General features: G+C 43.5%; 1 protein-coding gene across 2 annotated transcripts in view; it reads right to left on the bottom strand.

Moving 5' to 3' along the window:
* Positions 1-13,564, bottom strand: part of FBXW4 (F-box and WD repeat domain containing 4) — a 60,347-nt gene extending 46,783 nt beyond the window's left edge. Inside the window, exons 1-2 of one of the 2 annotated variants that reach the window (XM_041415888.1) lie at positions 11,863-13,564; positions 1,004-1,099 (exon numbers count right to left, since the gene is read on the bottom strand). In XM_041415888.1, the coding sequence (XP_041271822.1) occupies positions 1,004-1,099; positions 11,863-12,113 (347 nt within the window). In that variant the 5' untranslated portion in view covers positions 12,114-13,564. The remainder of the gene's footprint in view (positions 1-1,003; positions 1,100-11,862) is intronic. The other variant, XM_041415889.1, reaches the window with a different exon arrangement.
* Between the last annotated feature and the right edge of the window lie 13,219 nt (positions 13,565-26,783).

Below are 26,783 nucleotides of genomic sequence, written 5' to 3'. Positions count from 1 at the left end.
AAAATCTGAAGCAGAATAAATGAAAATTAGGAGATGCCATTTGGATGGTGGCCTCATTAAATCAGTCCTTGCCTTTTCACTTGGGAAGCTGGTTTAGTAATGATCTCTAATATCCACAGAGCCTGTCTTCACAGATGGTTGCAAGCACTTCAAAGGCAGGTATACAACCTGCACCAAAACCCACTCTGCTCATTACAGCTGTTCCCAGGACTCTAGGCAAGAAGTGGCACATTATCCACCACTTCAATCTATACAGCACAAAAAGGCATGAAAGCTCAGTAGAAGGTCCCTGTTCTTCAGCAGCTAACAAACCACAGTCTTTCTCATTTTTCCTTCAGTCTGATGATGTGAAAGCTGAAAATTTTGATGTGCAGCTCAGACAAGAGACCTATCTTATGCTTTGCTTTGAAAGCCAAGGAGACCTTTGCAAACAAGAGTTTAACAATGAGCTCCCATCATTAATGTCAAATATACTTTTTTTTTTTCTTTAAGTGAAGGAGAGAAGCATGAGAATGAAGGAGCAGAAGGCAGATGAATGGCAATTAGCATTTCAGATTTGTACATCCAAATCAGGATCAAGGATAAACCACGGGAGACAAATGAAGCATTTTGAGGGAACACCTAAGTCCACATGTGGGATCAATGTGGGCTCAGTGTGAAAGCAGGACAAAAGATTGCTCATGGTATACAGCAGTAGACATGAACGCAACAGTTTGTTGTAAAAGTTGCTAAATGTGACTAAAACTGTACAGATCAGAACAAAGACAAATTCAAATTGCCAAGACAGAAACTCCTGACATTCAGCATGAATCCCTAGGGCAAGGCAGCAACTCTGGTTACCCCACACCCAGCTAGCCAGGAACAGTCAAAATAAGCCAGCAGCAATCACTTGTAAGACCCCATGGAGCACAAAGAACAGGAAACATCTCATTTCAGGGCACAGGCACAAACCCAAGGCCCCACAGGAGCTGTCACATAAGAAGAAGAGGAAGAATCCACTTGCTTGCATTTCCATTTCAGGACTGTCTCCCTCCGGCAGCGTCCGTGCCTCCAGTTCTGAGATACCTTCACCCTTTCCTTCACTGGAATGCCAGCAGCTCTGCAGACAGAGGAGGAGAGATGAGATTAGCAATCAGGACTGATGCCTTCTGGACAACAAATGCATTCAAAATGGCCACAGGTAAGCTCTGACCCTGGTTCCACAATGATGAACTGACACACACTGATGATGCAGTGCCACACTACAGTGAGGACATTTGTGAGAGCTGACAAGAAAGGAACACTGACAAGAGTGGAGGATTACCATCAAAGAAAGCCACCTCTGATGATCACAAACCAGAAATATGATCAAGACTTGACCAAGTGTACTGAATGCAGCACAGGTTCAGAAAAATGTAATCCAAACAAGATGACACAGAAAGAAACCACCAGAAGAACCAGAGATACAGGACATCACCCTTTTAATAGAGACTGACAAGAGCTATTTAAGATAAGGACAACACCACACACGAACAGATGGAGGAAACACTAGTCAGGAGAACACTGAAACAAGAAGCCAGAGAGTGTCTATCCAGAAGGACTAGTAAAGAAACTGTTCCAGAGTCTCACCTGTCTGACAATCCCATACAATAATCAGAAATCAAGATGTGTTCAAACTAAAGATAAAATACATTCATGTGTATAAACAATCCAATGCACATACACCCAAAGAAAAACTATCTTTTACAGCAGCTCACCAAAGGAGAGAGAATTCCAGCACATTGCTGGAAAATAATCTCTTTACAGTCAGACAAAGCTACTAAAAGAGAGACTATCATTGGGCTACAAATCAAAGCTATTGGAATGAGCTGAGACAAACCAAAGTCAATACTCTTCAAGATGTGACAAAAAGTAGGTACCACAGAGACCTGGGAACAAGGTGTCCTTAGAGTCTACATTAATATATCCAGTTCAAGCAACTGTTCAACATCTGTTTTGTTTTCATGATCCAGAGCTGATTAAAGACATGGAGAAAGGCAACTTTAGCTCCCATCTTTCTCATATCATAAATTTAATTATTCAGTATCTTTACTGGAGCTGCTTAGATAGAAAAGATCAGAAAACTACAAACAAGAAGAAACTCTAGAAATTTTTCTTTGTAATTAGGGGTTACACTTACTAGACTACAAGAGTTTATCCTATATTCATGCATTTCTCAACAGCTAATGCACCCAAATTCATAGGGAGACGGGAAGATCCTTGAGAAATGGGAACTGGTGCCTCATCAGAATCAGTTTCTTCCTCCCATCCCTGTAGTCCCTCCAATCCACTTCCCAAAAGTAGCATTTTTGGGTACTCTGTCATTTTTAAAACAAAGATTAGCTCCCTGTAAATAAACATCTCCAGTGTTAATGGGTGTAGGAATCTCTAACCTGGCCCTGGGGTCTGGCCAGACTCTTATTTTCCCAGCCTTCCTTCCATAGCCTCAGGCTCCTTTTTTTCTGCTCACCCTTCCCTCCTCTTTTCTACGCTTTCCGGCACTTAGTCACCATTATAATTTGACTGCATTCCTGGGCATGTGACCCATTTTAAACAAAAACAAAAACCACACACAGAAAAGCTTTTCATCCTCTAGAAAGCTTTGCAACTTTACATTTATGATCAGTAGATCCACAGCAATTAAAACTGAATTTAGAAAGCTACAGGCTCTTTATTTTTCATAGCCATTTAAAAACAAACAAACAAAACCAAACTAGAGTTAGACTAGGCTGCAAGAAGAGGAATTCCTTTTTTAAAGGGAGCACTTGCAAGAGCTCATGAGGCCAGATAGTGTCTGAGATGAGGAATGCACAGTACCAAAAAGTCAGGTCAGATCCACTCTCATCATTGCTTATTACTCTCCCAGACAGAGTTCAGGCTCTACGCCTACATGCAATTCCATTCATTACTCCAAAACACTTCTCCTCCCTACTCTCAACCCTCCGTTAAGTTCTCCCCACATACAGATTTTAAGTCACCAGCTTGCACAGTGATGGAAAACACACTCGTGCCACATCCCCCTTCCAGCACATGCTGGCCCAACCAGACATTCTGAGCTCAATGCATAAACCCTACTAAGACTAGATGTAATTTCCAAGGCTCTGAAAAAGGTGACTCCAAGGTCAAAAAAGCAGCCTCCATCTTACCCTGCGGGTTCCCTTTCTAGCAGCCTTGACCCTCCATGGAAGTTCTGAAGAGTCACATGTTGGCTCGGCCCAGAGCCCCAGCTCACTATTGCAGTTACTTCTGAAACAGACACCTCATTCTTTCCACATATCAACAGTTCCTGTCTGGAGGGGATGAGGGTTGGGTGGGTCTGATGGGATTTGGGAGGGAGGGTGGTGATGGTGTTGCTTTGAGTTTTTTTTTTGTTTTACTCTTACTAAATATGTTATTCATCCAGCCTTCCTCCTCCATATAGCAACTTTGGATCCAACTAATTTAAACATGTCTTAAAAGTAACCTCCTTTTATATCCCAGACATTTAATTTATTCTCAAATCTTAGAAAGTTAAAAACGCTATTGCCATATAAACTTAATAATTTGATAAAAAATTCCTTTTCTCTCCTACAAGAGCCTACTTTGTTTCAGTCACAATCAACACACTTTCTACACTTGCAAACTGTTAAGCATTTTTCCATGATGACCAAGGCAATCAACAGACATCAGAGATCTGCACTGAGTGGTTGACTTAACTAGGTACCTCTTACTTCAGCAACTGTGTTGAACATCCAAAAATTCAGGAGACTAAACTACCATATGAAGTCAAATGCTATATAAAATGCTATGGAGGGAACACTATCTAGTGGCTAATTGATACCTCAATCTTTCTTAGTATACAATCCAGAAAAATACTAAGCCACATGCTTAAAATTCAGCACATGCTTAAGTACTCTGTGAAATCAAGGTCTTGGCATTTGTGTTCCCAGAGAAGCCACCCAACAGTGAACTTCAAGACTTGCTGAAGGCTGACTCACTGGGAAAAGACTGCTATTTTTAGCAGTACCTACACAGAAAGCAACTGAGAAAGCAACTGAGGTACAGTCCAGCATCCTAGAAGGATGACAGGAAACACAGGATGAAGGAATGAGTGAAGACTGATTATGAAAACACAATGAAATTCAAGCAAAATGTTCTTAAAGCCCTTTGCAGTGCATCATCTTAGACCTCTGCTAGGGCATCACAATTATCAATATTTCATAAAGTTACATTAGTCAGGACATAAAAGGCTGTCTTTGTTATTATCTAACTACCATCAAAAAGTACTCTATCAGGATCCCAAATCATAGTGCAATACATGACCTGAGCCAATGCATGTTTCCAATTGCATGCACTCCTGATGGAGGCTCCCTTTTCAAAGACTTGCTTATACTAAGAAAGAGGAGGTGAACATTTCTTACAGCCTGAGAAGGCGCTCCAAGAGAAAAATCATCCCAAGCAACCCATTATAAAGGATTTTTCATTTCCCCCTTCCTACCTCTCGCCACCCTACAAAAAAAAAAAAAGCTAAAAGTATTTTGCTCAAATTATGAATTTCCTCTCTTTCTTGGCAGAGTTACTAAAAGAAATATAATATTCCTTCTGGAGCCCACTTCCCAGCTGCTGAAGTAAAAGACTGGAACTGTCCCCACACAGCACCACTAACCCAGGTGACCTCAGGTACCAAGGCAGCTGCTGGCCTGGGCCCCAAAAGAAAGCAATGAAAGAATCACTCAGCCAGGGCACATCACCTCCTAAAGCTTCACCTCCAACAGATCTTGCCTTCAATGATCCCCTCCCCATCCAAAGTCCTTTTCCACCAGAAATGGTATTTCTGCAACAGCAAGAACTTCTGTGCTGTACTGCATCCCAGGGAGATTTCTGCTGGCTGTCTACAATTTCAGCATGTGCCAAAACAGTGGTGCCTGCAACAACACAGGCCGTGTTACAGAAGACAACACCAACATGTCATGCCGTGTATTTTCCCAGCTGCATGGGGCACCTTAACCCACCAAAGTCCCTCATGTTTTGCTACATTTTAAGTACTGAAGAGCTCATCTGGAAATGCAAGTCTGCAGAGACCTGCTGAGACTGAATTTCTTCTGTGGACAAAATCTGCTGTCTGCATAAAAGCTGTCACCAGCCTGCCTGAGGCCTGACTGGAAGGGTCATAGAGAGAACAAACAGGTCACAGTGGCTAAGCCCCACTATCAACCTTGGCCCTGTGGCAAGGCTGGCTAACACAATGACCAACTGCACTTATTTGTGTAGTCAGGACACACCTGTCGAGCGCCAGGGTCTCAGTGCAGCTACAAGTCATGGGCCACCAACAGCCAGCCAAGAGGGAAAAGTTATTTATGTCAGGAGCCCCTGTTACTGTCCTCAACAAGTCGGCTGGCTTTCTAAATGTCTCTTCCAGGACAAAAATTCCAACTGAATTCCTTTAGCACATGACCCTTATTTAGCTTACTGCCATGTTCAGCCTGTCCTCTGTGCTCCCCTCTCCCTAGGGGACACGGGTTCAAATAACTCTGAGATGGAAAAGAGCTCTGCTGACTGTTCCTCACTGTTCCTTGCTCCTTCTGGTGTGTCTGTGCCATCTCAGATGCTACCAGGCCGTCAACTGCTCCACCAAACAGCTCTTGTGAACAAGTCACCTCATGAAGAAGGCAGAGGCTGTCATAATGCCCAAAGGTACAAATAAATTTCTGTGCACCCAGCAAGGACACAAACTTTCACAAAGGCTTCCCAAAAAACCACCACCACCAAGACTGAGCCAGGTCATTCTGCCACCAGATGCCCTCTCCCTTACAAGTGACTGCAATGGGATATTGGCTAGAAACTCCTGTCAGGATTTGGACTCTCTCAGGGAGTTTCATAGTCTTTTTGGAGACAAAATCTGGGCTTCTTAAAAAAAAAATGCACCGTCCTGGAAAGATTATGAGAAAACCTGGTGCTGCTGAAGAAGTGTGATGTGTATTCTGATTTGAAAGAGTAGATTGTCAGGGAAGTACTTGGATAGAATGAAATAACCTATACCTAGTCCAACAGGGTAACAGCAGCAAACAAAACACAAATATTTTAAGCCCTGAACTACATAAAATTCTTCTCTCTTTGAACCAGTGAAGATCTTAAGGATAGGCAGGCCGCAAAGAACTCTCACAAACAACTTCACATTCCCAGAAAAAGCAGCAGTTTCAGTGTTGTGGAGCTGTCCTGGCAGATCTGTCCTGCTCAGCACTAACAGTTTAACGCAGAGTAAGAATAAATGTAACAGCAGTTTATAAAAACCACCAACTTTTCCAGCACAAAGCAAGAGCTGCATTCCCTCATCCAGGCTCTTTCTGTTACTGCAATATCCTCCCCAGAGTACTCCCCTCTGCATCATCTGCACCAGTTCATTGCCTTCTTCATTTCTGCCTTAAAGTAATGAAACTTTGTTTTTGAAACAAGTTTTAAAAGATGAAGGAAACTGAAGCAGCTTTACAAGCACTCACACTCCCTCCCCCTCCAGTGGTGAAGGCTGAGGTCTCCTATGATTGCTGCAGTTTGCATTTGTATTTGACTTGCACAGATTGGCCATTTCCTGCTCCTGTACGTGTATACATTTCTCCAAGATCTGGAGAAAACACAGCTTTTATTAACTCACCAAAATGCTTATACAAGCTCTTAAATACTTGTAGAATATAAATCTGTCCATTAATGAATCTGCTTCTCTGAACTGGAGAATATACCATGATCCTAGTGGGCAAGGCAAAACAAGAGACATGGGAAGAGAAAACATGCAGTGGAACACTTCTATATTTTGACATCTATTAATACATTACAAAGAACAAACTGTCAAGCTATTTAGGTTCCAACTTTTAACCTGCCCTCTAAAATTCCTTTGTAACAAAGAGGAAATAAGTTTAGCCCAGCTGCAACTTTATTCCTTTCTTCCATGCCTTAAATAAAGAATCACCTTACAATGAGCTCTTTGCCTCTCCGATTTCTCCAGTCCAAGGTGGTCCAGCAAGCAGGCCCTGGATAAAGGCTTAAAGCATCCTCTGCTATTCCTGGCTCTGACACTGACCTGCTGCAGAGAGGGCAGCTTGGTTGACATCTCCCTGCCTCTCCTTCCCCTCCAGCCCCTGTTTACCCTGGCTATTTAGGCAGCAAGCTCAGGGCAGAGACTGCTCTTGCTGGGCCTGTACAACAGCTGGCAAAACAGACACAGACTACAGGACACAACTGTAATATCACTATATCACCAAAACCCCCAAAGGCTTTGTGTTATTACTCAGCTACAGTTCAGCCACAGAAACTGTTGTTAAGTCTTAACTTTTCTGTGATATGCTGCCACGCATTTTTGAAACAAAAAATTCTCCTTTCACCTTACATCGTGAAGACGTGGCTCAACTTTTACTTCAGCTGCTCCTATGACTGAGTAAAGCAAAAATCTCAGCATAAGGACTCTTCTCTTTTTACCACCCTCCTGACAAGGTCTTGTAGCAGTACAGGTCTATGCATAAAATTAACTTGTTTATATAGAAAAAGTGAAAACCTGATCTGGAGAGACTCACAGTTCAGATGCCAAGAAGCATGTCCATGTAAAGCCACTCTGTACTTCCATAACAGTAACACAATATTCTATTGAACATTTAGTTACTGCTGATTCAATAAAGAAACAGCATATTTTTAACACTGAGAATGTGCTTTAAGAACTCTTCCAGGTCAGCCCCTACCATCCCTAACACAGAGGGACTCAGGTGGATGTGAACCTAGTGATTCCCTCCCCTCTGCCAAAGGAATTAAGTGTACAGATACATCCCTCAAAGCAAACTTCTTTCCTCTCCTGCAAGTGCACAATTGAATTAAGTGCCTTAAACACTTAACTTGGCTTACATCTGTGGCTCCCATTTGGCTGAATCTACCAGAAAGTGAAAACATTAAAGATTGTCAATGTTGTGAATATGCCTCAGCATTAACAGCTAGTGTCTGGGCTTAAGTCCACATCTTCCTTTGACTTCATTAGCAACTTCATTTAATATTGTTTAAGCACGAGCATGGGTCCAGAGATAACCACAGCTGGCAATTTTTAAAAGTATGTAGACAGGATGACAATTTAAAAATTAAATATTTTTTTTAAATATACTACTATTTTTCTTCTCCATGCTGTTAACAGCTAGAGGTTTGCAACCAGTTTCTTATCAATCTTACCTCTTCCCTATTTTGGCAGAAAGAAGTTTTCTAAGCTGGCTGGCTGTTCAAACAGTTTTTTTCACATAGAAGATAAAGCTTGTTCCTTCTGATCCTTGTTGTGACAATTATCTGAAGATATACCCAACAGAAAAAGCATTTTAAAGAATGAGTGTAATTTTCAAGTTAATCACCTTTTTAAAAATGGGAAAGTGGGGGCAGGAGTTAAGTTCCACAGCTATCTCCTTTAGGCTCAAATTTATTGCTATTTACAAAGCATTAACAGATGGCTTATCAAAAGCCACTTAACAGCAGAAATGATAAAACTATTCTGAGATGGATTTTTGTCTTAAACTGTAAATACTCCCTAGACTAGTTTTTAACTTATGCCAGCCTCCCAGGGACCATCAGTTTAAGATCTAATGTGAGAACCATGCATGTTATTTCATTAAGTATATTAACCATAAACGGTTCCAGCCTTTGCTTTCTCAACTGCAAACAGTATTGCACGAAAAGCTCTCAAAAGTAAAAACTAGTGTTCACCTGCAACATTAGCCAGAACATGCAACAGAAGCTTCAGCTCCTGAATGAGTCAAAGCCAAGTTTGACAAACTCAGGAGTTACTCCATATTGCTAAGAATGCACAGTTATCAAGAAGGTCCAGCTATCCAACATCATCACCATTCCATTTTCACAGTAATATTTTAGTTTAAATACCTACTCAGCTCAAATTTTACCTTCAACAAGCAATCTACCAGGTCTCTACTTAAAATTGCTATTAAGAAGGATGGTGCACCCAGAAACTTGCTTAAACTCTCTCCCCAACTTGTACTGATTAGTCAAATAAAATACAGTATCTCCCTGCAAATCTTACTCCCTCAATTGCAAGAGCAGCATCGTGGGAGATTGCTCTTGATCTTGGAGACACGAGGAGCAAGTGCTACAGAAGAGACACAGCTAGTTAAAACCCTTCAGCTGCCACAGAGACTACTGAACTTCTTCAGCTAAGTACAGATTTTACAGCTGTATAACCCAACACATGCAGCCATACTGGTTCTTCTGCAGATGTTCAGACATCCAGACCTCCTGGCTCTTGCCTTGTATCTGTTGCCAAACTCTACCCTACTGGAGTAAAACTCCTGCAACTCCCCCAGATGCTGGATCTCCACCCAGAGATCCAAAACAAGTGTTTGTTTTTCAGGTATTCTCCATAGGATTTGGTACACTATTTCAAGGAACTGGAGACTGTCTGAGCCTTCTATGAAGTTAAAAGTAATTAAAGGAATCATCCTCCAGATATATCTCAAGGTTTCTTCACAACCACTTGCAATGTAACTTAGTGTGTTACCTATGATTGAACTCCCCAGGACCAAGGAAGTGCTGACCAATGCTAAAAGCAGCTCTCAGTACTGGAGTTGTTTGAGGAAAACTTGAAAATAGGACACAGTACAAAAGTACATCCTAGAATTAAAAAAAAAAAAAAAAAACCACAAAAAAACTGTTCACAGCAAATCTAACAGCACTGAAATCCCTGTGAGTTCATGATACTCAAGCAGCCTTCCCTTCTCTGAAACCCTCTGACCTAGCAAATCTCTTCTGTAGCTGTTTATAGACCTGCATTCCTCTGCAGGGGGAAGTGGTGGTCCTTACACACACTGCACCTGCTCTGCTGTACACCTGATCCCTCCTGCAACTGAAGGAGCAGAGTATCACCTTATTCTTAATGAAAAATACAGAACTTCATTTCCTCAGGAGACAAAATCATATATCACAGTAGACAAGAGTCCAAAGCACAGCCATTCCACAGTGCTTATTCCTCCTGACTTCCAAGGGAACTCTGCTTAACTTCCAACCTGTGAACACTGAGTGGGTTGAAGTGCTGGCCTGAAAACCCAACACAAGGATTTTCAGCACCAGCAAAGTTCTGCTCCTGCCAGCAGAAGCCATAATTGCTTCTCTAAAGTCTATGCATTGATGAGACAGCAACATCAGACAGCAAAACAAGGGTCAAAACTCGCCATCCCTTCTTTTGAGTCATGTCAGCACAGTGTTTATGGAAAAAATACTGAGTCACTGAATGACAAACAAGATCCATGCTGGTAGCTAAAGAGAAGCCATAGGAAGGGATTCGTAGATCCTAACTACACAAACTTCTCTTGGGATCCTTAAATGAGGAAGGAAGGCCCACTTCGTGAAGTTGCCTCCAAGAGGCATTTGGCACACAGCCAAATTTGAGAGAGAAAAGGCAAACTCTGGATCATCACTAACCACTGCCAAGGCCCAAAGGCACTTCACCTCAGATGCTCTTGTCATACACACTGCAAAGCCTAGAGGGCTTGACCCTATTCCTAACCTGTGCAGTGCTGTTGAACTGGGGGAAAAATAAAGACCCCAGGAGAAAAAAAGCTCAAATAATTCCAACTCACAAAACTTTAAAACCCAGAAGGTATGAAAAGTCCAGGAGTCACTTTCTCTGTGCCAGCCATCACCATTTATACCTCAGAGCAAGCTGCTCTGAGAGAAGCTAAGATATATGTTCCTGGGGGCCCACAAAAGCTCTTTCACCTAAAAATACACTAAGCCCACTCTCCAGCCCTTTTCCCACGATGCTGTCCCAGGCCTTGCTCCCTTGCAGCTTCTTCTCTGAGGTGCTTTTAAGACCATGGCAGGGATCACTGCTCAGAAATGGGGAGAGCATGTGTGGCTTACAGGATCCATTCCAGCTGCACACAGCAGCTCCGTCCGTCTCCTTGTGCTCCAACCTCCCCTAATTCCCCTAGCTTGAAGCCCCCAAGCCTCAGTGTTTGGAAGGGTCTGGAGACTGAGAAGACCACAAAGTCAAAGAGTTATTAGGGTTGGAAAAGACCTCTAAATATAATCTAGCCCAACCTCCCTGCCAAGGCAGGGGGACCTAGAGCAGGTTACAGAGCCATGAGTCCACGTGGGATTTGAATGTCTCCAGAGGCAGACTCCATGCCCTCCCTCAGCAGCCCATTCCAGTGCTTAGCCACCCTCAGCATAACGCTCTTCCTCATGCAGAGGTGAAACTTCGTTTGTTTTAGTTTACGGGCGTTGCTATTCATCCTGTTGCTGGCATCTGCCTTTGAGATACTTAAATGCATTGATGAGATCCTTCTCAGTCATCTCGGGACTGAACAGGCCTGGCTTCCACAGGGAAGATGTTCCAGACCTCTTATCATTCTTCCTGGTCTCTGCTGGACCCTCACCCATAGCTCCCTGTCTTTCTTGTATCGAGGAGTCCAGAACTGGACACAGTTCTCCAGATGTGGAGAGGGCCTCACGCTCCAGCCCTCCCGCTGGGCCTGCCATTGAGGCATCCCGCGAAATCCCCGCCATCCTCCCCGCTCCCTCGTGGGGACAAGAGGCGCCTCCCCCAACCCCTCGGGGCAGCGCCGGGGCTGGGCCCCGCCACCCCGGTGTGCGCCATCGGCCGCTCCCTCCCAGGGAGGCCCTTCCCGTGCCCTCGCCGCCCCTCGTGGCGCAGGGAAAGGGCGGCGCAACCGCGCTTGGGGAATGGCCCCGCGTCCCCCGCCCCTCGCGGCCCAGCGGCGGCCACGCCAGGAGCGCAGCGCGGCCCTGGCAACCGGCTGGGCCGCGGCATCCCCGGCCTTTCCGGGCCGCCGCCGCCGCCGCCCCCCGCCCTTCCGCCGGGAAGGCCGCGCTTACAGATCGGTGCCGAGCTGGGTGAAGCCGGAGTTGAGGCAGCCGCGGGCTATGCGCTTCCAGAGGACATCGCGGCTGCTGAGGAAGCGCAGGCGGCGGCAGACCTGGGCCAGGCGGCCCAAGGCCTGCGCGTCCAGGTAGGAGCAGATGAGGAGCAGCAGCTCCTCAGGTAAGGCCCAGAGCGGGGAGGGGGGGGAGGCGGCCCGGGATCCCCCCTCCGCCTGGGGGGATCGGGGGCTGCCCTTCCTCCCCATGGAGCAGCAGCTCCCGCCCCTCCTCCCCGGGAGCCGGAGCTGCTGCTGCCCGGGGGAGGCCAAGCCATGGACGGGGCAGCCGCTCCCCAGTCACATGGGGCAGAAGCCGCTGCCTGTCACTGCCCCCTCCGGGGGAGGAGGCGGCTGCCGGGACCGGAGGGGGCACAGGCCGCCGAGCCCACCCTCGTTAGCGGATTAATTCATTAACGGGAGCCGCTGGGACTCCCCCTGGGCCACTTGCCCTCCCCCACACCCCCTCGCCATGCCACGACCGGCTCACGGGTCTGTATCTTCCGTTCTGGGCTTAGCAACGTCACCTGATCCGAGCATTCCTTCATAACGTGAACAATTAATGGTGGAGATGGTGATCCCAGGTAACTAGAACATCTGCCTCACCACCTGGAGCAACACGAGCTAGGTACTGCACTCCTGCAAAGGAAGGTGAACAGCAAGGTGATTTAATGCTCATTAATTATCCTTGACCAGGGTCAGAAGCGCCTGTCACCCACAGAGTGACAGCAGGGGTCATCTGGTGCTGCACAGCAGTTTTCAACACTCCCAGATTCCTGTGACACATAAAAGAAAGGGTCTTCCCCACATAAGAGTAGGCCTTGCTACAGTGGATTTGGGGCTGGCTTTTTACCAGCACCCTTCCTTGCAGACCATTCCCCCCTCCAGAGCTCTGCAGAGCGGCTGGGGTCTGAAAAGTGCTCACAGCTCACACGTGTGTGTACACATACACAAGCACACCACCTCAAAAGAACAGTTCATAATAACTGAGTCATTGTTGCCATCCACAGGAGCCTGGAGTACTGACAACGCAGGATTCTGGTCCAAAATGGCAAAGTAGCTCTCCACAGACAGTGGAGCAGGAAAATAGGAGTCTAGTGTTGTGTTATTCTTTCTTACAGTACTTTCCACTCTACATAAGCCTGAAATGCTGGGGAAATTGCTCCCTCAGAATAAAAAAAAGTAGATAAATTCTAAGAAGTTCATCATCTGCCTAGAATACTTTGAACAGGTATCACTTAGCCACCACAATCAATATCTCATTTCACAGGGTGGAGTAGGATAATAAATTTTAGCATATAATGAGGTTACCATAGTATACAGGCCACTTGTCAGTACTTGTATCCTATTCCAGAAAGTCATCTTGTCTGTCTAATCTGAAGCTCCCAAATATTGCTATGAATAAATCAGCAGGTCTGGAAGCCTCGTATTTTAGAAGTTCAAAACTGCTGGATAAGGAGGTCTCTGGTCCATTTACACTGAGTTTTAATATACTCTGGAAGTCAAGGAAATTTCAGAAGGCAGCAGATTTTTTATCAGCATTTTCAAGGAGTGATGTCTGAAGTAATTAAAAATTTCTCAACCTGAGTTTGAGCTCAGGTGAAATTAACAGCACATCTAGTACAGGACTTAAGTAGCCAGCTGAAAGGGAGGTAATACAATAAATTTTGCTTAAGATTATGGAAATTTTGTGTGAGTGCAGTTTTATGTCAATTTCATACCTTTCTGATGATACAAAACTTGTTCTTTTTGTAACAGACTACAATATTTTCTGAAACATTAAAATTATTAAAAGCTGAGTGACTTCTCTGTCTGAAATTGTTATTGTAAAGACATACTTATTACCAAGTTGGTCTTTCTCTAGTAGGATCCCACAGAGACTGCTTGTGCACCCCACACTATTTAAGATATTTACTAACAATCTGAAAATAATCTGAAATCCTTCTTATCAAAACTTGGTAGGAGGCACAAAGCATGGAACAAGAGGTAAAGGATGTTTATGGCTGCATAGCCCTAAGTTAAGGCATAATCACATCATATGTATTTCAATCAAGCCAAATGTAAAGTCTCACATCTAGGAACAAAGAATGTAGGTCACACTGAAAGGATGTAACTCTATCCTGCAAAGCTGCAATTCCGTAAAGACTTCATTAAGATGAATAATCAGCTGAACGTGAGCTCCTTCTGCTGTGCTGTGACCAAAGGGCTAGTGCTGTCCTGGGAACAAACAAGAGCTCAGAGTTCTTTTACCTCTGGTTTTGACTCTGTTGTGACTGTTTTGGAAATAATTTGTCCAGACAACACTTCAAGAAGGATGTTTAGAGGGGTTTCAAAGAAGAGTAGTAAAGAATGATTACAGGACTGTCAAACATGTTTTGTAGTAAGACGCAAAGAGCTCAATCTTTTTTAGCTTTCTAAAGAGAAGGTTAAAGTGTGAGGTGATCATACCTTATGAGCACTGAAACAGGAAGAAAAATCTGGATCTTCCGTTTAACAGACAAAGAGATAAGATCTCCTGACAGAAGGTGATGGGAAACAAATTCGTGAATGAAGTGTGCTTTTGTAGTGAATAAAATCAACTGTTGAAACAGCTTACCAAGATTAATGGTAGATTCACCATTACTGGATTTATAAAAAACAATACCAGTTGGGTTTGGTTTCGAGTTTTTATCCTGAGAGAGAGAGAGAGAGAGTCTTGACCACAGCTGCTAAAACTTCACCAGGAATTGACCTGGATAGTCCTAACTCAGGATATCAGACCAAGCCAGCCCAAGGGGTCTCTTCTAGTCTAAGGCTCTCTTACTCTACAGAGGCAGCATGTGCATAGTGCGTGTCTCCTGCACTGTGTGGCACCCAAATTCCAGTGGACAATCTCCAGCCTCTGGCTGTGCTGCTTTACCAGGGAAAACTACTTGGTGCAGACCAGAAGGAGCCTGTGTGCAAAGTACACGGGCAGTATGACCCTCTGGGATACTGGGTCCAAGGTATGGACAAGTGCAAGTGAAGAAGGGGGGCCTTGGTGCCTTCCAGTTTGTAACTCAAGGTAGAAACAAATGTGAAATATTTGGTTAAGATGAAAGGTGTTTACACCCAGTAATCTTGGAGAAGGTCAACTATGCTCCAAGCAGGGGACACAGAGCAGTATAAAGAAAAAAATTACAATACATTCCTCTTAAATACAGCATTGTTTTCAAGTATGGACAATTGTCTTACAACATAGTAACAATAGTTATTTTTTGCCCAAAATGTAGATGTCATCCATTACTTTCTTTGGGTTCTTTTTTCAAATAAATACACCAGCAACTGCTTACCCTTGTACACACTTTCTCAGGCACGGTTTTGGGTACTGCTGTTGCAGAGCTGTCACAAAGCTGTGCATTGCAGACTGAGAACCCCATAGCCTTACTCTTTGCATTAATGCCAAAGTGCTTATGTAGGTGTCTGCAGGAGCAAGAACTGAGGAAGGTTCTGAACCATTCCTAAAACTGTATCTGTAGCATGATTATTTTGCACTGCATTGTTCACACTCTAATAAAGGACTTGAAGCAGGTGCTCCGTGCAGTGTAAGCATAATAATGTATCATTCCCAAATCTTACAAAGATCCCAGTCCTTTTCATGGCTCATGACCAGTCTGAACCTCTAGAAGAGGGGCTAGGGTTCTGTGCTGAAGTAGCAGACCATTCCAGTATCACAGCTTGTAAACTAAGAATCAGGGGGCTTATGCCTGCAAAGCCTTAACAGCATAAGTCAATGAAATCCAGCTTGGAGAAACACCATTTGAATACCTGCCTGTCAATTTTTTTTTTTTCTGTCTTCAAGGGGTTTTATTATTTGCAGTGCCCTCAAATACACCTTTCCACCTAAAGACACATTCATGTGGACAGCTCTTTGTTTTGTTTTTCCTTCCAACCAATGCTTTTGTGTATTTCTGAAACTTAAGACACCTCTTCTGCTACTACAGTACTTATCTGTAACACCATCGCTTTGAGGGATTAAAGCAGGTTACTTGTTACACACTTAGATCAAGAGTTATCTGAGTAGAAAGTCTATCCCGTTAGGGTTGGCGGAATCTGTTTTTGATCTTGAGTTGTTTTGATTTTCTCTAAGAGCAAGTAACATGTTATTTTAACTTCTGAATAAGGTGTGCTACCTGACTGTGTCTCTTCTGTTTGGCAGAAAGGATTAGAAACCTCCACAGAACTTGCACTCTATTAAAGCAGAGTGCTCACCATTGAGAACGAAGGAGCTGAATTGTTTTCAGATTATATGTGTGTGTGTGTCTTTCCCACATCAAAGACTTTGATGGAAGCTGTTCACGCTATTGTCAGGAATGCAGGGATTGGCACAAAGGTGATTAGCAAAATTGCTTTTCTGTAGGAGAAGCACAAAAATTATCAAAGGATTAAAGAGGATAAAATTAAAAGGTTATGCTGAATTTGAGGGCAAATTTTCTGCTTTTAAATTTTCTCCCAAATTATACGTATTGATTTGGTTTTACCTACAAAATATTTGCCAGAAGAAACCAGGATTAGAAGCTGTTTCATATAGGTTCTGTTAAAGGGAGATGAAAAAATCTTCCCTGAAAAATATTCTCAACAGACCCTATTCCAAAACCCATCCACAAGAAGCTTTTGATGAATACTGTGGGCACACAGCTAGCAGCCATCCTTAAAATGTTCTTTACAGCCACAAGATTGAGACCTTTAGTCATGATTATGCTGAAAATTATGATAACAAACAATTCCATAAATCAGTTTGTCATCAATGATGTTTGTTTACTTTTCTCACTACACTCTGCTGACAAAGATACTAAACTGAGGAGATCACTTTCATTATCCACTTGCTAGGCACATGCAATGCTCTTGTATTTTGATCAAGCAGCTGAGCTGCTTGAATGGTTTGGGAAAAAAGGCAATAAAAAGGGATTCTCAAATATTTTAGTGTATCAAAATGAACAGAGCCTTCCAGAATCTTTCTTGCTTGGCAAAACTGCAGTGCAATAAAAAAAATATATCACCTCCCATAGCCAGCAGTAGTGTCTCATCTTACTGGATCAGACTCTGTTTATTGTGCATTTTATTTTGAACAGTCCTCTATTATTTGCTAAGTACAAGCCATATACCTATTTCTTGTCTTTGCATTTGGAGTTTTGTTTGTTTGTTTTACTAATCTTTTCTTCTCAGGAAGTCACCCGGAATATTTTATTTGTTTTAAACCTCATTTATCAAAGTATTATCTAAAGCATCGGTTCAGAAAATGTTCATTTTAACTGTTTTCCCAACAATGACCTTCTTCCTCCCCCCCAGGCCACATCAAGTTGTCATTCACCAGACAGCTGTGGAATTTGGAATCATTCCTTTTAAACGCTTTACAATTCCAAATGGTAGATTTCTAATGGCACAATATGATTGCCACAAAGATCTTTAAATTTCCCAATCCTCCAGGCTTCAAAGGCTGGACCGTCCTTGATCTCCTGAAGGAATGCTTTTGAATCTTGTTCTTTTATAGGGGCTACCTATGAAGATATTTTAGGGGCTTTTTCCTTTCGTACTTAAAACCTGAGGAACTAAACATTCAAATACCGCTGGCATTTTTGGGAGTGAGATCAAGACATACAAAGTTGTTTCTAGGGATTCTCAGCTCAGTTTTTATTAATTCCTCAGATAGTTCCAAAACTTTTTGGAGCATTTATAAAGCAATATAAATCTTTGGTGTAGCAGTGACTGTGATACTGTTTTATCCTACATTTTCCTTCCACCTACATGGCTACATTGTGCAGTTTCTCACCTGCCTTGAGCAAGTCTGACAGTGCCCTGACTCATCCTGTGTCCATGGGTACAGAGGGGTTCATTGCTCTTGGAGGATTCACTGCTGTCATATCACTTACAAGGTAATAATTTGTTTAAGAAAGGTGAGCAAACCTAATCCTACAAATGGTTTTGGTCTGCCTTGACCAGGCAACCAAGACAGAGCCTAATTACCTGCAACAACTACAAATAAGCAAAATTATTAGAGTCCTAGGCTTACTTCTCTCTTTTTCTACAGTCAGAGGAAACATTTCACTATTTGTCCTTTCTTTCACAGTAGGATTTCTCAATCTGGAAGCTGACATTTTTTTATTTCTTGCTGGTTAATTCTATTTCTTACTACTGAAACGCAAAATTCATTAATTTGAAGTTAAGAGACTTACAGTGCAGCAACAGGAATCTGGCTGGTGCTAGAAACAGCCTTTCTTTCTATTCAGTTCAGCTTATGCCAACCCATAAGGCAGGTTTTACCCTCTCTCCTCTTACAAATGAAGCGCGCATAGATATATAAAATATCAAGGACAGTATCCCGCTGTCCACACACAGTAGGTCCTAGTCCTGCAGCAGAGCACCTTCTGCACAGTCCTACCACACAAATTCATGATAGATTTGGGGTCTTCAGCTAGTACCCACCTTGGGGAAAGCACTGTCCTTTCTGTGCCCCTACAGTACCTCACGACATGACCTCTGCTGTGACTGAGCCTCTCAGGTATTGTTAGAAGGAGCAATTAATGCTTTGTCACTGCAGTAAGTGTATGTTTAGATACCCTGTGTTGGTAGTGCACGTGATTTTTAAATAGTCTGCAGCCTAACCTCGGGTTTTGTGACGACAATAACAAACTGCAGGAACCACTGATTACTAACCCAGTTTATGGGTCAGGGAACAGGCCTTAGATCCTCATTTACACAGTTTTGTATGATCACATAAGGCCCCACTCTCCAAGACTATTTTTATTTGTTTGTTTAGATCAGTTTAAAAAAAAAATCCCAGGTCCCAAAATAGAGAATGTTTTCCTTTGGAACTGGAAGCAAACACACTTGATGGCTTTAACATCTGTTGGACAATGCGTGGTTGGGTGGTGGGCACCTCACACAGTTTTGTGACAAACACATGTGCATACAGCGTGTCAGATTATAAATCCCAGAATAAAGAGTCATTAAAACCTCCCTTCTCTAGCCCACCTGCCATGAAAATAGGCTTTTCACTCTATCTATTTAAACTCAAAATTGAGTATTCGGAAGTAAAATGCCGACATTCCAGGGATTCAAGTCAAAATCTCCCCCTCCAGTAAAGGAGGTCTGTCAATTGAACATAGATTGATCCATTGTCTGTCTCCCATCAGGACCCACAAGCCACCCCATGCACATATGCTTCTATTCTGGCTTGAAACAGACCTCACAGTCCCAGGCCATCACAGTAACATTTACATCTGTCATGGGCTTGATCTGAAACTGCACAATTCTCAAATACCTTTCTGGTTTTAGCATGTGGTGCAGTTTTGGGTGCAGATTCCAGTGAGATTAGCTTGCTACCCAGCAGAGCATGAGCCTCCTCAGCTTCACCATGAGTACAAATCTTCCTGCTCTTGGAATAGAGAAAAGGAGAAAGAGACACTTGCACACTGGGTCAACTTTTATCAGAATTCACTTGACTGCCATGAGTGCTAAATTCTGTCCTATCCTTTTTCTTTTCTTCCAGTTTGCGGTGGCGTTACCATTGTTAGTATGCCTGAAGTGTTAGTAATAATCTATTGAAATGCATTTCAAAGACAAAACATCCAGGCTGGGCAAGTTGTCCATGCCTCTGCAAAGCAGAAAAGGCTTCTGAGTAACAGACATAAGTTGTGACTCTTGAAACTGAATTTACTAGTATGGTGAAGCCTGACAAATCACAGTGCTTCTCACAGATTATTCTCCTCTCTAGTAATTGTGCTTCTTCATCTGTTTAGCCATTGTATTTAACATACTCTGAGCCTACTAACTGCATTAGTAATGCCAGGAAGAAAACAGCTTTCTAAGGCAGGTAAAGTCCACAGCATTTTTTCCCTTTTGGTTATGTCTTTTTTCATGCACACACATACAAATGTGCCTTTTCTTTTCCCAGCTTGAATATCTGTACAAGGCACCAGTGAAGCCATCTTCTTGCTTATTTTCTGTTGCCCCTCTGAAGTGTGGGGCCCATTTGCTGTGTGGATGCTCTGGCAGGTGTTTGGATGTGCAGGTGTGTGCACAGGCAAAGTCCTGAGCGCAAGCACAAAGATTCAAATATCAGGACCTTTCAGCCTGAACCTGACACTGCCACTTTAAAACCAGAGATGTGGACATCAAAGTTTTCCACTCCCCAGAAGGAAAGGACTATTTGACACGATGTCTCTCATCTCTCTGCCTTTCCTACAGCCTTCTCTCTCTCTCTCTCACATACACACTTTTTCTAATACCATCCCTCCCTCTCCACTTCAAACCATGGGAAAAACCTAGGAAAAGAAGCTTGCCGACTAAGGGACCGTTTCACTGCATTGTGTTTTCCAGCTAGACCTGAACAGACTGAAATCAATTCAGCTCTCTCTTGCTCGCTCTTTCCCTCCCTCTCCCATGTCTTTTTTTGTTTCTCTTAGATCGTGCTCTCTGCCTTAAGAAAGCCCGGTTTAGTTATATCCATCCCCATAGCAATCAAGTGACCAGTGTTTTTTTTATTGCTTGTAAAAACACAGTATCTTTTTCATGGGAGTCAGGTTCTCCTTTGGTTTGAAATGCCCAGTGAGCAGTGGCAACAACCTGCAGAATCTTTGATCAATTCTCACATATCCATTTGAAGTATCTTTAGTAGACCCATCAAAAGAAAGGGGCTTGGTAATTAATATTTTAATAGAGTGCACCAGCCTCTCACTGTGTTATTGGCAAGAGGCCTGATTTAACAGGAGCACACAAATGCCTCTGTCTGATCTGAATTGCTACGTGCTCTAAAGAAATATACGTTATTAAAGCTGAAGTCCAGCTGTTGCTATATTAATATCCTCTGTTTTTTATTTGCTCCTACCTTTTGGAAGGTTTCAGTTTTCATTCTGAAATTTTCCAGGCTTGCTCCCAATACTGAGGTTATAACTGGAGGGTAAGAACCAGAGGAGAATGCAAGAAGGTTCACTGGAAACTTGAACAGGTGAGATTCAGCACAGCAGAGCCAGCAGCCCAAAGAAGACAGAAGTGTCACTTAAATTTTGATTGTACAACCTGTTGACAAAAGGACAAAATTAAGATGTGTGTGCAAGCTGGCTCTTATGCCTTCCAGTCTTTGGAACAGTTAATTCCACAGTGAGTGTTCCCTTAACATATTTTTTTCTTTCCCAGAGTTGTCCAGGGTCTCAGGACCAGATGTGAGGGTGCTGTAAACAAGAGTTTTCACTAAGTTTTACAGAATTATGCTGCTTTATATTGAAACAGGGTGTCACCTAAAGAAAACACAAAAATTATCCACCTATCCGGAACTTCCACAATAAAGAAAACCCAGCAACCAAGACTAACCACAAAACAAATATCCTGTGAAAGCCAAACACAATTTCAAAACAGTTTAAGTAAGAAAAATGAAAGTGCTGTGAAGTTGCAGGTTATCACCAAGTGGATATCACACCCAGTGGAGCAGAGCCCCAGTCCTGTAGGATGTGCATAACACTCTCCCAGGCAAACTGGGCTTGTAAAGTCCAGTCAGCAGGTAATGGCATGCCAAGGGCTTCTTCTCACATAGCCCCCCTTGATCACAAAATGATGAGGTCTTGGTATGCTTTAATGGCAGCTAGATCAAAACCAGTACTGCAGAAACCCGATCACCACTTACCAGGTGTTCAGTTCAGGCAGCAGCCAGTCCCAGGGCAGGTACATCCCATTTGAGAACTCAGTTGTCACTTTCTTTGCTACCTGTGGTTTCCAGCTGGAGGCTGGAGCAACCACAAATACAAGCACTAAAACCTGCCTTTCAGACTGACAAACTCAAAAGTCGTTTGTCTGTCACTAGCTCTGAAAATCGTGCAGAACACTGTTGGGTGCTCAAGACCACTGAGAACATTTTATTTAGGTGTCTAAATACTTTTTTCGGTGTCTAGTTTCTGACTCCTAACACTACATGTGCTGTGTCTCACCTACCTTCTGCACCATTTTGCTGTGGTGCAAATTTTAATATTACAATTCCAAATTAATTCCCAAACAGCACTGCACAGCATGTCCTCTATTTCCTCTACCACCTCAAATACACTGGTAGTAACAGTCTTGAAATGCAACCTACCCAGAATTTGTAACCTGTATCCTAATTTTGCCTGCACGCAGAATGTGGCCTAGTTATTTTCAGCTATTGTTTCAGACCTTTATTCAGGAGAGGAGGTGATTAATTATGACCCTAATTTTATGCTATACCGACTTTTATGTAAAGGAATGGAAGATCTTAGCTATTCAGGTCAGCATCAATTCTATTTGGTTTACATATGTCAGTGTTATGTGTGTGTTTATAAATAGTCTCTGTATTTAATAAACAATGTATTCTGTAAATAGAGTTTACCTAGTGTTTTTCTTTAAAATGAACATATGATGAGTAATGTGCATGAGAGTACAACAGATTCTGTACAAAATTGCAGAAAGGGGCAAGTAACACTGTACAATGAAGAAATCCTAGATGAAAATAGATATTTGACTTGAAGATAAAAAGAGGTACATAAAGTTATCCTTTCTGCAAGGTACCTCCTGGTTTGTGTGCTAATCATACAAACTCCTGGAAGCATTAGCAATGTTTTCTTGGGTTTGTTTTTTTGTTTTTTGGTTTTTTGTGGTTTTTTTTTTTTTTTTTTTTTGGGTTTTTTTGGGTTTTTTTTTTTTTTTTTTGGTTTGGTTTTGTTTAGAGAAAATGCTGTGGTTAAAAAAAATAAATAAAGTGAACTTAAACATGGGGCAAAGCTTTGGTGTGTTGTTATTGTGAGTATATTTTCAGGAACAGTTTCCCAAGAGCTCAGTCTTTTACATACTATTTCTTCTGACTGTTCTGACTTCTTATTTTATATAATACCAGATTAAAATCTAAATACAATTTTTTTCAAACACTTTTAGGTGCTGAAATTGCCTGGCAGCTTTAGTTGCCTGCTTCCAGGTCTGCTGAGCTTTTCTGGCTTGCAAATAATTGTAATGATTGTGTGTAAATGCCATCTCTTGGGACTCCTGTGACAGATACTGTAGGAATGCAGCTTGCTTGCAAGTAGCAGACAGGGATCCACTTCCCTGCCCATCTTGAAACATTCTTTGGGGGAAAACTCTTTCTCTCCATCCAGAATCTCAATTATGTCCCTGAAAATCCTGAAAAGAGGGTTGAAAACAGGGTGCACACTTCGAGAAAAAAAAAATATTAAAGTTAACAAGGTAGTAGGGAAGAATAAAGACATTTTCCAGCTCACATGAACAGATGGACAAGAACAGCCTTCTGGGCAATCTGAACTTTGTACAGGAGCATAAAGACAGCAGACGAAGATTGCATTAAAAAGGCAGAGGAGTGAACTACAGTGAGAAAGGAGGGAGATGGTGTTGAGACATCTTCGGGGGGGCAGGGAGATGATTCGTTGGGCCAAGTGACCTTTTCCCATCCAGCAATTTCTTCTGTCCCAGTGCAGAATGACAATGGGAACCCAATGGCAGTGCAATCTGACATCCACGTCCATACTGAAAGAGATTCAACTCGACCGTGCTGCACTGCTGTGGCTATGGGATGCTGTGAAACAAGCCAGACCAAAGTTTCTAACTTGCCCTCTTTTCTGTTGTTGTTGTTATTGCTGTTTGTTTCCATTCACCCCCTTTTATTCTCCATTTTTTTCTGTCTTGACTCTGATGGGGGCTCTTTTTGTGCAAAACAAGCCCTTCTGATCTCTTTGAAAGGCCAGCTCTTGTCATTCTTCCAGATCATCATTGTATGACATGTTTTTATATCAGACTGACAAAGGAGCTATTTGATCAGGGGGTATGGTGTGTGATTGTAAGAAATTCAGCTAGCCGGTGGCAACCATTGTTCCCCAAAGCGGCTCCCTGACCCCATTCTATTCAAGGAAAAACTCCCTTGGAGTGGCCTCTATTCATTGAGTAACACCAGTCCGCAGTCTCACTCCAGGAGTATGCTCAATTCAGAGGTGTGTCACCGATATTGCCCATCAACCAGCCTTTAACTCTTTCATCAGCATTAGGTTTCTAACACAGCTGCTGTTATCATAGGATGATGTGTGTGGGGGGGGGTCATGATGCATTCCAGCGAGCTGGAGCTCTCCTTATCTTGGAGAAATTTAACCTTCCTTTTAAAAGTTGCCTCGGAAAATATCTGCCTGCTGCTTTCTGTAAAGTGCAGCCCGAGTCATTTGCCTTCTCATCCCTGCGTCCTAAAATGTCACAGTTTGTTACTCATCTTCTAAAACAAGAATCTCTGTGCTTGCTCAGGCTAATGAGGGGCTTTGCATTGATATTAATGGTTTTCAGATTTGGCCTAAAATTATCTGTGACCCTCCTGCACCCCAATCACACAACATTTTCTCTCCCAGATAATCTTGTACCCACGTATGCATCTATGGTATCAGTGCAACTGCTGGCTGTAAAAAAGAACACAGAGCCAGGAATCTTCTGTCTCCCTGGGAACCATTTCATCTCACATTATCAGCAAAGAAAACTTAGGGTATCCTCATGAGCTCTGAGAAGGCACTTCACTAAAACTGCTCCTGCTTCCTTCAGCTAAGCTCGGTGCACTAACATAGAGCCTCTAAAACCAGGGGAAACCAGTGCAAAAGCTCATGCTAGATGGCTCAGGGCCACTGTCCTGTGCTTGGAAGGTTACACAGCATTACCATGCAGCCTGAATGGGATCAGGCTCAGGCACAAGGTGCCGAACAGCTGTGGATTTGGCACCACAGTGATTGATGGCTTTGAACACTGTTGGGAGAGCTGTCCAGATGACAGGATTAAAACTGGCCAGCCCAGTACAAGTGCAGGTACACAGGTTGCTGACTGCCTTGAAGCAGCCTCTGAAGTAAATGAAACTCAGTTAATCCATCGCAGTGTGGATCTGCTGCAGCTGTTGATGCAAAATGTTTTCCCGGTGCAGTGAGCATGCTGCTGGCTGCTGCAGGCCATCCATCTCTTGACACAGTTGCAGTGTTCCAGGAGCAGAGTTCCTTGCACGGCGTCTTGGCTCACCATTCGCTTGCTCCCCTGGTTGAAAACACAGCCCTGCTTTCAACATCACTGCCAGACCCCTGCTCCTTCTGCTGCCTTCCTCCAGCAGCCAGAATCCTGCCCGGGGTTTGGTACCACCTTGACAGCAGCCATCTCCGGGATCGGGATTTGTTAATAAACTCGGGCTCCCTCTGCTGGGACAGAGCACAAAATACGGAGGGGCTGGGGGGACGAGGACAGGGCTGTCTGTCTGTCCTGCAGGACAGGGTGATTTCACTGCCGGGCAGTTGGCTTTTTTTTCCCGTGACATTTCAGTGGATGTCACAATGAACTCTGCATTTTTCTCCACTGGGTGATAAGGGTGGAATAAACAGCAATGCTTTGCACTGCAACATCCTTCACTGCATGCTCCAAAACCTCTGGGAAACCTGCATTAAACCTCCAGTGACCTGTGGAGTGATTTGGCACCAGCTCTGTTTCACACAGGGGCCAGGAGGAGCTCAGGTGCTCGGCCACTTGTTCCATGTCGTGAGCTGGACCGTGTGAGGCTCTCCACTGTCCATTGAGACACACGTACTCCAGTGCACAGTACAGAATTTTACACCTCTGGGAGCAGTCCTTTAAAATGCTTGTCATAGACCTGCTGTCTTCCACAGAAGACTTCCCATCTCCTCAGATAACTGCAAAAGTTGCAGCAGACAGGGGAAACCTGCTCCTGCCCTCTCCCAGAGCATGCTCTGCAGCAAGACCCGTCTGTGTGCCCAGGAAACTGCTTCTTGGAGGCTGTGTTTGCCCAGCCATCTCTGCATCCCCATCAGCAGATACTTCCCTGCTCCACCTGCACCATGCTAAGTGCTCACCCTATGATTTAAAGCATGGGGGAAAGATTCAGGTGCAGCCTTACTAGCCAAACTATTCCCAGTGTGCAGAAGTGTCCAGGCAAGAGTGAAACCTGCTAGGAAGGAGAAGCAAACAAAGTTCTTGAGTAGAACAGATAAAGCTGCAAAGAAGACACTTCAGGGAGACTTTCCCGGTGTGTCTTGGACTCTTCTCATCTGCCACCTGTGAGTTCAGCATGCTACATTATCTCTATGACCTTTAATCCACCCCTAGTCACTGTGCAGAATGTTACTGCATCAACATTTTTTCCAACAAAAACTGCAGTGTAGATCAAATTAAATGCATTTCCTCAGCAAAGCTGCTGCCTTCATCGCTCACATCTGAGCTTCCTGCCCAGAGATCACTGCTGAGGGTAAGCAGGCTGCTCTGCATACTCTGGTTTCAAGGAAGGTCAGACATTTCCTAGCAGCTCAATACAGGCAAATAACTCCAGAGACCTGTTGCCATCCATGACAGCTCCCACCAGTAAATGGTGCACCCAGCTTGCAGCTAAATCTGTGTGATGGTCCTGCAGCATCCTGTTGTTCACCTGCTGCCTCGGGTCTTATCTAGGGCAGAGCCTTCTCTGTGCAGGCTGTTGGCAGAGGAATGGATTCTCTGCTATGGTAGGGAAAGATTTGCTTCCCTACAATGTATGTTCCTGGAATAATATACAAACTTCTTCAGAGTTCCTACCCCCACAGCTTCTCTACACGTTTAAAGCAGAGCAAGAAGCAACACAGTAAGGTTTCTGGGGATGAGGATTCTGTGCTATGTTGATGACTCTCCTCCTCCCTATCATGAGCTCTTCATGCCCCACTGGCACCCACTCTACCTTTATCCTTATGACCTTTTGTATTATGACTGCTTCCCACATGGCCAGCTTCAAGTAACAGCTCCAAATGCTCCAGACAACAGCAGTGGCAGCATTATCCATCCTATGCATAAAATCCTGCAAGTTGGCACACTCAGAGCTTTCCTGCACTGGCACCAACAGGCAAGGCCAGATCCTTA

Source organism: Onychostruthus taczanowskii, unplaced genomic scaffold (genome assembly GCF_017590055.1).
Source record: "Onychostruthus taczanowskii isolate IOZ18803 unplaced genomic scaffold, ASM1759005v1 scaffold5, whole genome shotgun sequence".
In the NCBI taxonomy this organism is placed as follows: domain Eukaryota; kingdom Metazoa; phylum Chordata; class Aves; order Passeriformes; family Passeridae; genus Onychostruthus; species Onychostruthus taczanowskii.
The sequence above is the reverse complement of the archived record's forward strand: the minus strand, read 5'-3'. Positions and strand labels throughout refer to the sequence as shown.